The sequence below is a fragment of the Phalacrocorax carbo genome, chromosome 6, assembly GCF_963921805.1.
Source record: "Phalacrocorax carbo chromosome 6, bPhaCar2.1, whole genome shotgun sequence".
NCBI lineage: Eukaryota > Metazoa > Chordata > Aves > Suliformes > Phalacrocoracidae > Phalacrocorax > Phalacrocorax carbo.
In genome coordinates, this window is record NC_087518.1 from 17,116,616 (window position 1) to 17,129,770 (window position 13,155).

The following is a 13,155-nucleotide window of genomic DNA, read 5'->3' on the forward strand; positions in this document are numbered from 1 at the left end:
TTAGGACAGGAGCTTCCAGATGAAAATGCAAACCCCAAACACACTCTAAACCTGAAGCATGCTAAAAAAACCACTACAAGAACACCAGCCAGTGCAAACAAAAAGTATACTGGAAAATATACTAGCAAGAACGAGCAGATATACCAAAATAACTAAGACAACCATTTCTGGGACAATACACAACCTTCTGGTCATTACATGCTGGAGGTGGAACTTCTGAAGACTGCCTGGACACAAAGATAAGATCAATGAGAGAACAAGAGGGTCTAGACTAAAACAACAATTACCAGACTTACGTTCTACATGTGGGAGTTTCAAGGGTCAAGAATAAAATAATTAAGCTAACAGTAGCCTGTAAAACCATTAAGAACACATTTTAAAAAGTTTGAAGTGAATTATCTAGAAGCAAAAAAGGGCAATCCAGAAAATGCTAGACTTGAAATGTAGCACCTCTGCTTGACATGTTTGACCCTCGTGAAAGAACAGAATAAGACGCTCAGAAAATCATACGGAGAAAATCTAACAGGGAGAAAAGGAGGACGACCATTTAAGGGATTTAAAGATTCCCAATAGAAGCACAAAGGCAGTGCGTAATCAAGAATCAAGATGGGAACCGAGAAGTTCCAAGAAGTACTTCAATAGCATCCTATGCACACAAAAAAAAGCTAAGAACTATGGAAGAAGAAAAGAGGATCAAAAAGCAAAGACCAGAGACAAGTCACAGAGTGGGGAAAACTTTACCTACAAAGTCATCAAGGATCTTAAGTGAATTCCTGTTAGAAAATTGGGAATGATCAATTAAGAATTAAAACAAAATAGAGGCCAACAGCTTTCCAAGTGGAAAAAAAAAAAACGTCAGAAATCAAATGCACTTGGGAAGATAAAAATTCTAGGCACTCTTACATTTTACAAGATATTAATCTATATGTAATAACTGAAGAAAGATTAAGAACAGCTGCTCCCCCTCATTTTGCAAGACAGTCACAAACAATGCTTTTCTCTGAAGGCTTCCCACTTTAAGCCCAGGAAGCCATTAATGACCCCACAATACTGTAGGCTCTCAAGAAGACTGCCTCATTTACACACAGAGGTGACAACAGAAGTCCTGGACGCTAAGCATTTATCCCCAATGTCCCAAAAACGGTTTCTGTGGAAAAAGCAGACTTTGACGAGTCAAAGCCACCTGCCCTCTCCACTGCCGTCTCTCACAGTATGTGACTTTGCTCCCTTGGAAATGGAGGCGCCAACACCTTGCTCTGAAGTAAGAGATAAACACTGTTTCTTCTTTGAAGTTCATGACTTAGAACCTTCCAAAATGTTCTGGGCTACTCAGTGGGTTACCACTGAAACTACTCTCAGTTTGCTCTTAGCAGGCACAACAGTCACTGGACTGGAAGGTGCCAAGCTCCTGCAGCTTCCCTTTGATCACCACTGCAGTTTTTGGCAGGGATAAACACATTCAGTTATATTTTATCAACAAAGTTTATACAGGAGTAAACTATAGCACAGACTTTATCTAACCATGCAACAGCTCAGGGATTTGAAAAAATAACTTCACAGGTTTGAGGATGAGACTGTGTAAGTACAACTGCTGAATCAGTCCTGCTTAGGCACAATTCGAGTCTCTCGAAGTAACTCCTGTCTGAGCTAAACCACCTCTTCTAGAGAAATCTACCATTATGGTTTCACAGTGGCAGGCAACAGCCAATCCAGCAGACAACAGATAAACTGTTCCAATGATCAATAACCCTTACAGTCAGAAGAAACTTGCCTTTCATTTAAGTATCTGGCTTCATCATGTGGACATTGTCTTGTGCTCATCTCCATCTGCTGCCTTTAGAGTTACTTCTTCAACTTCCATTTCTCATACCCCACAGAAGTTTTTAAGTGTTAAAATCAACTTTTAGATTTCTCACTGATATGATACTTTAACTTCTAAGTCTTCTAGCACAAAAATTATTTGCTAGTTCTTCAACAAATTACTTGGCTCCTTACAAAACTTCTCATTAGTCTACTTCCCAAACCTATTGACAACCTCACAGGTCACGATCATTGCACTTGCAGTTTTATCAGGGTGTCTGTTATCAAAAAAAGTCTTCTGATGCACACTCAGCATTTCCCTTCTGAACCACTGAGGTTATTTATTTGTTTGGTCTTGCCTTGAGGCTGCTACAGGAGCTTACATTCAGGAGACCGAGCTAGGACTGGAATCACATTTCCAGAGAGTCCAGCACGTATTTTGGGCTCATGTTCTTCATCCCCACATACAAAACCTCATGCATCACGATACTGATGCACATTGTCCCCAATCTGCCAATTAAAGACAGACATCCCACATCTTGCCACGCAACATTTTAAAAATCCACACAAATGGCAAATGAGGAAAAATCTAGAGACTAGCAGCATAAAGAGGACAAAGTTAGATTAATCTAGTACAGAAACTGTGAGGCCACATGGTTGATAAGAAGAAAAACTGCCAAGTTGAACAGCTTGAAAAAAATATTGTAAAAAGCTTTCAAGTGGTTGGAAGACAGAGATAGGAAAAGTATTTCAATTCAGCTGAGGCTACCTTCAGAGCATAGGTAGAATTAGTCCTCTTTCTTTAAGGTACTAATATAGATTTTTAAAAAATTTGAAATATTGTGACAAAAAGTTTTTGTCAAAGCAGGAAAAGCTAGAACTTATATTTAATTGTCAAAGCAGAGGCCATAATGGGTTTTTTATTTAGAAAGTTCTTACATGCAAAAGCCTCCTTATCTTATGTACTCAATGCTACTCTGAAAGCATGGCATCTGCTGCAAACTCAAGCACTTGAAAATCATGTAATAAAGATCTGCCCACAAAATATTTAGCCCAGTTGCTGAAGGGGTCCTCTAAAGTCATCAGCACACAAGGAACTGTGGGAAGGAAATCAGTTTTAAATATGAAAGGGCATTTAATTATGGTATTATGGACCTACAATACAAATAACCACCAAGGTCTTAAAATTGTACAGTAGTTTCTGGCATGTAGTATCACTGAATGTTGTATCAGGTGGAACAGATGTCTAAATCAGGACAGAGTAGTTGAGAAAAGCCATGTATTACAAGACAGGTGAACTAAACAACAACTCCTCAACATTTTTACTGAGAAGACTCTCGGGGGGGGGGGGGGGGGGGGGGGGAAGTCCACCGAGTATACAGGGCCATCAGTAAACAGAAGAGCAGGAAGGGGAAACAGCAAGAAAATTCTAGCAGCAACCAAAGAAACAAAAGACATTTTTCTGTTGCATATTGCAAAGGGAGGCAGACAGCTACCAGGCACATGCTAAATATAACTCCACTCCTATTTTCAAATGCAATACCTGATGAAAAAGGTGCTAATTTTATGGATCTGACACAATTGTGCCCTGTTCATTTATGGTAAGAAAATGAGATGCTAGGACTGAGCTGGTACTCTGCTAGCTCAGGATTTTAGTTTGGGAGTCTTGTAAGTAACAATTACAAAGGACTAAGTTCCACAGAGTCATCAATATTATGTCCCTTCAGAAACAAAGTATGCCTCCAATTCTTAAATTCCTAGAATAAGTATAATCCATTTCCTCTTCTGAAACCTTATCTAGTAGTAAAGCTACTAAAGTTTCAAACTACAAGAAAGTATTTTGCTCCTTAGGCAGCAGCAAACTAACAAGCAGCAGTGGCCAGGCATACTCTGAATATACCACACAAGGACCACTGTGGAGTTTAAGATAATTCATTTTTTTCTCATAAAACATCAGCCAGCTTGACCATAGAATCATTAAGGTTGGAAACAACCTCTAGGATCTTCAAGTCCAACCGTCAGCCCAACACTACAATGACTCCTAAACCATGCCCTGAAGTGCCATGTCTACACATCTTTTAAATACCTTCAGGGATGGCGACTCCACCATCTCTCTGGGCAGCCTGTTCCAATGCCTGACCACTCTTTCAAGTAAAGAAATTTTTTCCCAATATCCAATCTAAACATCCCCTGATGCAGCTTAAAGCTGTTTCCTCTCATTCTATCGCTAGTAACCTGGGAGAAGAGACCAACACCCACCTCACTACAACCTCCTTTCAGGGAGCTGTAGAAAGCAATAAGGTCTCCCCTCAGCCTCCTCTTCTCCAGGCTAAACAACCCCAGCTCCCTAAACCTCTCCTCATAAGACTTGTTCTCCGGACCCTTCACTGGCTTCGTTGCCCTTCTTTGGACACGCTCCAGCAACTCAATGTCTTTCTTGTAGTGAGGGGCCCAAACCTGAACGCAGTACTCGAGCTGCAGCCTCACCAGTGCCAAGTACAGGGGCGCATAATCACTTCCCTGCTCCTGCTGGCCACACTATTCCTGATACAAGCCAGGATGCCATTGGCCTTCTTGGCCACCTGGGCACACTGCCGGCTCATGTTCAGCCAGCCGTCAACCAACACCCCCAGATCCTTTTCCTCCAGGCAGCTCTCCAGCCACTCCTGCCCAAGCCTGTAGCATTGCACGGGGTTGTTGTGACCCAAGCGCAGGACCCGGCACTTAGTCTTGTTGAATCTAATAGCGTTGGCTCCGGCCGAACAATCCAGCCTGTCCAGGTCCCTCTGTAGGGCCTTCCTGTCCTCCAGCAGATCGACACTTCCACCTAGCTTGGTGTCATCTACAAACTTACGAGCGTGCACTCGATCCCCTCATCCAGATCATCGGTGAAGATATTAAACAAGACTGGCCCCAACACTGAGCCCTGGGGAACCCTGCTCGTGACTGGCTGCCAACTGGATTTAGCTCCGTTCACCACAACTCTCTGGGGTCAGTCATCCTGCCAGTTTTTCACCCAGTGGAGAGCACACCTGTCCAAGCCGTGAGCAGCCAGCTTCTCCAGGAGAATGCTGTGGCAGACAGTGTCAGAGACCTTATTGAAGTCCACATAGACAACATCCACAGCCTTTCCCTCATCCACTAGGCAGGTCTCCTGGTTACAGAAGGAGATCAGGTTGGTCAGGCAGGATCTGCCTTTCATGCTGGCTGGGCCTGATCCCCTGGTTGTCCTGCACTTGCCTAGCAAGCTCACTCAAGATGCGTCACTCCGTAATATTCCCCGAGGTCAGGCTGACAGGCCCTGTAGTTCCCCGAGTCCTCCTTCTGGCCCTTCTTGTAGAGGGGCATCACATTCACTAGTTTCTAGTCATCTGGGACCTCCCCAGTTGACCAGGACTGCTGATAAATGATGGACAGTGGCTGGGCAAGCTCCTCTGCCAGCTCCCTCAGTATCCTCGGGTGGATCCCATCTGGCCCCATAGACTTGTGAGTGTCCTGGTGGCGCAGCAGGTCATAAAGTCCTTCCTCCTGGATTATGGGGGATTTGTTCTGCTCCCTGTCCCTGCCTTCCAGCCCAGGGGGCTGAATACCCTGGGGATAACTGGTCTGACGGTTAAAGGCTGATGCAAAGAAGGCATTTAGCACCTCAGCCTTTTCCTCATCCTTGGTGGCACTGTTCCCCTCCATGTCCAATAGAGGATGGATATTCTCTTTGGTTCTGTTTTTCCTGTTAATGTATTTGTAAAAAGATTTTTTTGTTATCCCTTACAGCAATAGTCAGATTAAGTTCTAGCTGGGCTTTTGCTTCTCTAATTTTCTCTCTGCATGACCTAACGACATCTCTGGACCCTTCTTTAATTGCCTGGCCCTTCTTCGAAAAGTAGTAGACTCTCATTTTTTTTCCTGAGCACCAGCAAAAGCTCTCTGTTCAGCCAGGTCGGTCACCTTCCCTGCCAGTTCATCCTGTGGCACCTGGGGACAGCCTGCTCCTGCGCCTTCAAGAATTCCTTCCTGAAGAAAGCCCAGCCTTCCTGGACCCCTTTGCCCTTCAGGACTTCTTCCCAAGGGACTCTCCCAACCAGTGCCCTGAATAGGCCAAAGTCTGCCCTCCGGAAGCTCATGGTAGTGGTTCTGCTGACCCCCCTTCTTAATTCACCAAGAATTGAGAATTCAATCATATCATGGTCGCTAAGCCCAAGACAGCCTCCGACCACCACATCTTCCACCAGACCTCTTCTGTTTGTGAACAGCAGGTCAAGCAAGGCACCTCCCCTGGTAGGCTCACTTACCAGCTGCGTCAGGGAGTTATCTTCCACACATTCCAGGAACCTCCTAGACTGTTTTCTCTCTGCTGTGTTATATTTCCAGCAGACATCTGCTAAACTGAAGTCCCCCACTAGAACAAGGGCAACCAATTGCAATATTTCTGCCAGCTGCTTGCAGAACACTTCATCTACCTCTTCATCCTGGTTGGGTGGTGTATAACAGACCCCCAGCAGGGTATCTGCCTTGTTGGCCTTCCCCCTCATCCTTACCCATAAGCACTTGACCTTATCATCACAATCACCAAGCTCTATGCAATCAAAGCACTCCTTAACATATAGGGCCACCCCACCACCTCTCTTTCCTTGCCTACTACTTCTGAAGAGCTTATAGCCATCCACTCCAGCGCTCTAGTTGTAAGAGTCATCCCACCATGTCTTCATGATGGTGACTAAGTCATAGCTATCCCGCTGCACAATGGCTTCCAGCTTTTCCTGTTTGCTGCCCACGCTGCGTGCACTGGTGTAGATGCAAATGAGCTGGGCTATCGGTTTCACCCCCAACCCTGTCACACCACACCTAGGCTCCTCTCTAGTGGGTCTGGCTACACCCCCTTCCCCTTTCAAACCTAGTTTAAAGCCCTCTCGATGAGCCCTGCCAACTCATGTTCGTGAATCCCTTTCCCCCTTTGAGACAGGTGAACTCCATCTGCCACCAGCAGGCCCAGTACCATGTAAACTTCCCAGTGATCAAAAAACCCAAAATTCCACCAATGGCACTAGCCTCTGAGCCATGTGTTAATCAGATGAGTTTTCCTGTTCCTTTCAGTATTTGTCTTCCCTGCCACTGACAGGACTGAGGAAAACACTACCTGTGCTCCCAGTCCTTCGACCAGTCACCCCAGTGCCCTGAAGTCCCTTTTGCTTGCTCTTAGGCTTCTCTCCACAACCTCATCACTGCCCACCTGCACAATCAACAGCAGGCAGTAATCAGAGGGCAATACCAGATCAGGGAGTTTCCTAGTAACATCTCTGACTCGAGCCCCAGGGAGTCAGCAGACTTCCCTGTTAGATGGGTCTGGTCAGCATATTGGGCCATCTGTCCCCCTCAGAAGGGAACTGCCTACAACAATTACCCTCCTTTTCTTCTTAACAGAGACGGTCATAATGCATGGGGCTGACCGACTCTCCCTAGGCAACCCCCTGGATGGACCTCTGCCTACATCCTCATTTGGCTGGTCCTTGAGTTCCAGAGCCCCCTACCTGTTGTGTAAGGGCAGCTGGGAAGGTGAAGGAGGCCAGGAGAGGATTCGCCTGCCGCCCCGAGCAGGAACCTTTTCCATTTCCATCCATCTCTTAGGTTCCCTCCTTCTGCTAGGTGGCAAGAGGGTAGGGGATTCTCTGCTTCTTGTGGAGCTTGTTTTTGAGTCTCCATCCGCTGCCTTGGCCCCAGAGATGATAGGGTGCAGCTCCACCAATCTATCTCCCTCTCACACTCCCTGACACTCCTTAACCTTTCCACTTCCTCCTTCAGCTCTGCCACCAGGCAGAGCAGATCACCCACCTGGTCACACCGCAAGCAGCTGTTGTCTCTGCTGCCCTCCGGTACAAGTGCCAGAGATGGAGACCTGGACAGCTGCATGCTTATGTGGGGGCTCAATCTGAGTCGCCACATTCCTTCTGGCAGTGGTCCTCAGACGAGTGGAGACTGTAGCTACAACCTCTCCGGGGTGGGGGTGGGATAATGACCACTAGCCAAGTTACTTGTTAGAGCTTAAAGAGCCAGGAAGGGGACTGTGCCCCGCCTGCACGCCCTGCCTACGTGAACTGCCGCGCAAACTGACCCTGGGGAAATACTTCCCCAGTAACTGGCTAGGGAAATACGCAGAAGGCTGCCAAACATTTTGGATGGGATAGAGTTAATTTTCTTCACTGTAGCTGGTATAGTGCTGTGTTTTAGATTTGGTATGAGAATAGTGCTGTTGGCACATTGATGTTTTAGTCACAGAATCACAGGTTGGAAGGGACCTCAGGGATCACCTAGTCCAACCTTACAGGGAAGAGCAGAGTCTAAACAAGGTGGCCCAGCACCCTGTCCAGATGACTCTTGAAGGCGTCCAATGTGGCCAAGTCAACCACTTCCCTGGGGAGATTATTCCAATGGTTGACTGTCCTCAGTGTGAAAAATTTCCCTCTGGTATCCAATCGGAATCTCCCCAAGAGCAATTTGTGTCCATCCCCCTTGTCCTCTGCATGTGACTCCTTGTAAAAAGGGAGTCTCCATCTTCTTTTTAACTACCCCTTAAGTACTGGTACACAATGATGAGATCCCCTCTGAGCCTCCTTTTCTCAAGGCTGAACAAACCCAGTTCTCCCAGCCTATCCTCATATGGCAGGCTTCCAAATCCTTTGATCATCTTGGTGGCCCTTCTCTGGACCCCTTCCAGCCTGTCCACATCCTTTTTGTACAGCAGGGACCAGAACTGTACACAGTACTCATCATTAAGTAGCAGCTAAGTGTCCCTAACCAGTGCCTATACTAGTCAAAGACTTTCAGCTTCCCATGCTCTGCACAAGAAGCCAGGAGGGGAGAGGGCAAAGCCAAAGCAGCTGATCCAAACTGACCAAAGGGATAGCCCATACCACATGACATCATGCTCAGCATACAAAGCTGGAGGAAGAACAAAAGGGGGGACATTTGGAGTGATGGTGTTTGTCTTCCCAAGTAACCGTTAGACACGATGGAGTCCTGCTTTCCTGGGGATGGCTGAATACCTGCCTGCCCATGAGAAGGAGTAAATGAATTCCTTGTGTTGCTTTGCTTGCACACAGCTTTTGTTTTTCATTTTCATTATATTACTATTGTTATTATTACTACTACTGTTACTGTTTTGCTTTACCTATTAAACTTTCTTTACCTCAACCCACGAGTTTTCTCACTTTTACCCTTCTGATTCTCTCCCCCATCCCACCAGGGGGGAGTGAGCGAGCTGCTGTGTGGTACTTAGTTGCGCTGGCTGCGGCTAAACCACAACACCCCGGAGGGACCTAGTGTGTCTGACAAGCAGCAAATGGTGGGAAAAAATCCTTATGACAGGGAACCCACGCACAGTCACTTTGCACACATGTATTCTGCGAGTAGTCAGTGACACAAACTCCCAGCTTTCCAAGGCCTCTTCTGGTACACAGGCATCAATGCAGATGCTCACCATTCCTCTACTGACATCAGAATGCTCTAAATCTCGTTTGGTTTATGCCCTCAAAACTCACTACAGTCAAACTTTCTCATAAGCTTTCGCATAAGGTGATGCGGCCCAAAGAAAGATCTCCAAGTATAAAGCTACCCAAGGTCTTGGCTAAACAGTATTTTCTCCAGCTGAGAAACAGAGTATTGGAGCAAAATGTTTGCCTAAGATAGGACTAAAACTTGGAATTACTCAACTCTCTTCCAAACCACACTTCAGCACAGAGCATTTGGACTTCCTGCTTACACTACATGCAGCCAGAAGGACTCCTGATTCTTCAGAACTTCAAAATGTACGTTTATTTAGAAAGCATAACAGCCTATCAACATTACATACTTGCTTAGCCTCACAAAAGAGCAGAACAAGTTTTCAGGGTGCCGTGCTGTTAATGCAGCTTCCAACTCGCTTCTGGTATTGGCTTTGGCTTCTAAACAGCATGAATTGTGTCCTACAGGCAAGAACTTCCTTTACTACAGAATTACTTTCTGTAATATTAACACAGTGTAACTTATACTGAACACTTCATCAGTGCATAGGATAAGACACTCATATACTCTTCTGGGTTGAGAACTTTGCACCATCTCTCCAGCTACTCCTCCTCTCTTCTCCTTCCACCCTCACCAGTTCTGTCTGGTTCATTTGCTCACCATCATCAACAGATTTTATATCTATAAACAGTCCCATGAGTTTGTACTATACTGGCTAGTCTGGAGTCTTAAACAAATAATATTAATGTAATGCAATGTGTATAAGTGCACACATACCCATGGAAAGACAAACCATGTCCCAGTCCAGTAACAAGATTTGAACCCTACAGTCCAGGTTAGTGAGTCTCCCACCAGCTCACAGAAACAGTTAAAATGCTGGCAACATTTCATTGCAGTACAGACATCTAATGTTTCCAGAACAAAAGAAAACAAATAAGTTTTAAAAGATCAACTCAGAACACACTCTAAGTCACAGAATACGCTTTCCCTTGAGGTTTGTCTGCTGAGATATCTGGCATCTCAAATGAGAGAACATGGTTTAAAAAAGCAGCTAATTTTGTAATTAACAAAGCTTTTTATAGAATTTATTTATTGAATTCCTGCTCTCCACGGGGGGTGGGGGGGAAATCCTTTGCTGCTCCAAGATTAACTTACATAAAAGACTCAACCTCATGTTTGTAAGAAATCTTTGCGCTGTGCTTTGTTAGATTTCAACTTCATAGGGAAGTGTAATTTAGACTGTATTCAAGAGTAAATGAAATATGAAACTACTCTTAAGAAACGAATGCCTTGAAAAAAGTAAGGATTCTCAATAAAACATGAAAAATAGCTGGAGAATATTCAAACATCAAATTAATTTAGAGTATTAAGTATTTATGCATTTATATGAAGATATGCTAAAAAAGGGAAGAAAGCCAAGTAAACTTCAGAACTGATTATGAGTGATGTGGAAGAAAAGCACAGAGCAATTATAAATGCATTAATATGGAACAACACCAACGAATCAAGTAAGAGAAGTTGAATTTACCTTACTGAGGATATATTAGGTAACCAAAAGAAAACACACACTTTGATACTACTTTTTAAAATATAAATCACTTAAAAATAGGTTAAAAACCTTTGTGAAATAACCCTTGAAAGAGCAGCAGAAAAAACTTAACATATACAAATGATCCACTCTAGATGCCACCAGCCCATTCATATTTGACAGGGAATGATGACATGCAACAGAAGGACCAAAAAGTAGACAAAAAGTCCCATCAGACCATCAGCGACTCAGCCATCTTGGGAAGAGTCTGAAATGTGGGCTACCAGAAGACAGCAGTATACCACAACAGATACATTGCTAATTATGCCTTCTGCTTACAGGGAGGGAACTTTTTACTCCTACATGCATCTGCTACTGCCCACAAAGAGACAGGTTACTGGACAGACCTGGTCCAGATCCAGTACAGCCTTCCTCATATTTTCAACAGTACAACTCATGCAGTTTTGGGTTTATCAAGGCAACTCCTGTATATTATTAGCAGCTTAAAGACAAAAAGGCATAGAAAAATATCACTGAATGTAACAGGAAAATACTGCTCATCATCATCTTTTGTTATCATCTGTGAAAGAAAACTTTTTCCTCCTTCCATGTCAAACACAGAGAGAAGTTCAAAGTCCAATCTTTCTATCCAACCTGTCTTACACAACAGAGCCACCTTTGGTGTAGGAAGGCATAATGTTAGTCCAGCAGGGCTCATTATAACCCAAAGATGTTAAAGTATACTCTGCTTTCCTGAGTGGCAGGCCTTTGCCCTGGCCACTTAAAAAGGTCCCCATCATTTGATCAGCAGTTTGTGTGCTGATCAGCAGACACCAATGTCACTCCGGAAGAGGAGAGGCAGTCCAGCTGCTTCTTTCCCCCCCTGTCTTCCCAAACAGTGTTTTTGAAGAAACCGTTATTATGCATTTAACCTACAAGACTAAGTAATGGCACAAGAGCCAGAGAGCAGAACTTGCTGAACCAATGCACCCAACTGTATAAGGAAGACATTATGTGGGATACACATGCTTAGTTTCTTAGCTAATGGAGATAAGGGCAACGAAATAGGCAAGACAAAGTACAAAGGAACAGATAATCCTACATGTATGACTTAATACAATCCTTTCAGCCACCATTATCAACATCAAGTCAAACAATTTCACAAGTTTTACATTATAATAAGCAAATATTTCTATGTCATTAGAAAATACTAATCTGCACACTGATAGCCATTTTCACTGAATTATCACTAGAGGTTAACTAGAAGTCTCTACATACCAGACTAGCTGCTGAAAAAAGAAAAAGACTGAGGCCTAGGAATGCTACAGGGTGGCTTTTTAGCTTTGCTTCACATGGAAACAAAAAGTTATGATCTGGTCTTGCACAGCTGCCTCTCTAACACTAACTGACAACCAGTACTCAATTACGTACATGGTATGAATGTTTTGATGCCTTTCACATGGTACTCTTTCAGGAAGTTAATTGTAATCCTGTGGACATTCTCCTGATCCGTTTACCCAGTATTGAATCTCAGAAGTAGGGAATTGTTTTAAAACAGGTTTCACTGACCTATTCGATCCATTCTTCAAGTTCAACACTAGTAATACCTTGATCTCAAATGAGATCACTTGGCAGCAAGTTCTGTAAGTTAACCATATTAACAAAAAACATTGTCTTTAACAGTATCAAGTCTGATGGCCGACCCACAGGCAAGCAAGTAGGCCAGACTAGTGAAATCAGAGAATTTTGCTTTCTGTAGTATGAATTCATATAAGCAGTTCCTTATCATTGCAAGCAACTTCCATTCTACACCATTCACTCTACACATACAATATTTAATCAAGTCCCCCTCTTACTCATATCTACTCTAAATTAGATAGTAGCAAGAGACTATCTGTGTCAATATTTACAGGCTTCTATAAGCACCTTTGGCAGCAGGGGGGTTGTTCAGCTATTTCTATACTCTTTTTAAGGGGGAACCACCAGAACTCTGAGCATTCATGACTGCCAGCTTTGGAAATATACTCCAAGATCATTTTTGTTCTGCTGTGGTAGAAGACAGATTCACACACACTGTACAGTCTGCAGAGGTAGCTTTTCAAATAGAGTAGCTCAACGTAAATAGCACTTTCTTCTCCTAAGCACTATAGAAACCTAAGCTTTTTAATCCTTACGCAGCCTATTTGAAATGGGCCTCAAAACAGAAGACTGTTGCTAAGAAAAGAAGCCATCAGCAAAACCACTGAAGAATATTTATATTCAAGATTTATATTCAAGATTTCCTTTCCTTCAAAATACCTAAAACAAAGAAATCCCCAATAGCCCAATAGCTA

The 13,155-nt window shown here is 43.9% G+C and overlaps 1 protein-coding gene across 5 annotated transcripts in view; it reads right to left on the bottom strand.

Annotated features, from left to right (window-relative positions):
* USP4 (ubiquitin specific peptidase 4) overlaps positions 1 to 13,155 on the bottom strand; it is a 54,291-nt gene that overhangs the window by 34,792 nt on the left and 6,344 nt on the right. The window contains exon 7 of one of the 5 annotated variants that reach the window (XM_064453904.1): positions 9,612 to 9,755. The exons of the other annotated variants lie outside the window; for them this stretch is intronic. Coding sequence (XP_064309974.1) covers positions 9,677 to 9,755 — 79 coding nt within the window. The 3' untranslated portion in view covers positions 9,612 to 9,676. Of the gene's footprint in view, positions 1 to 9,611; positions 9,756 to 13,155 lie in introns of those variants that run through there. 5 annotated transcript variants of the gene reach the window in all.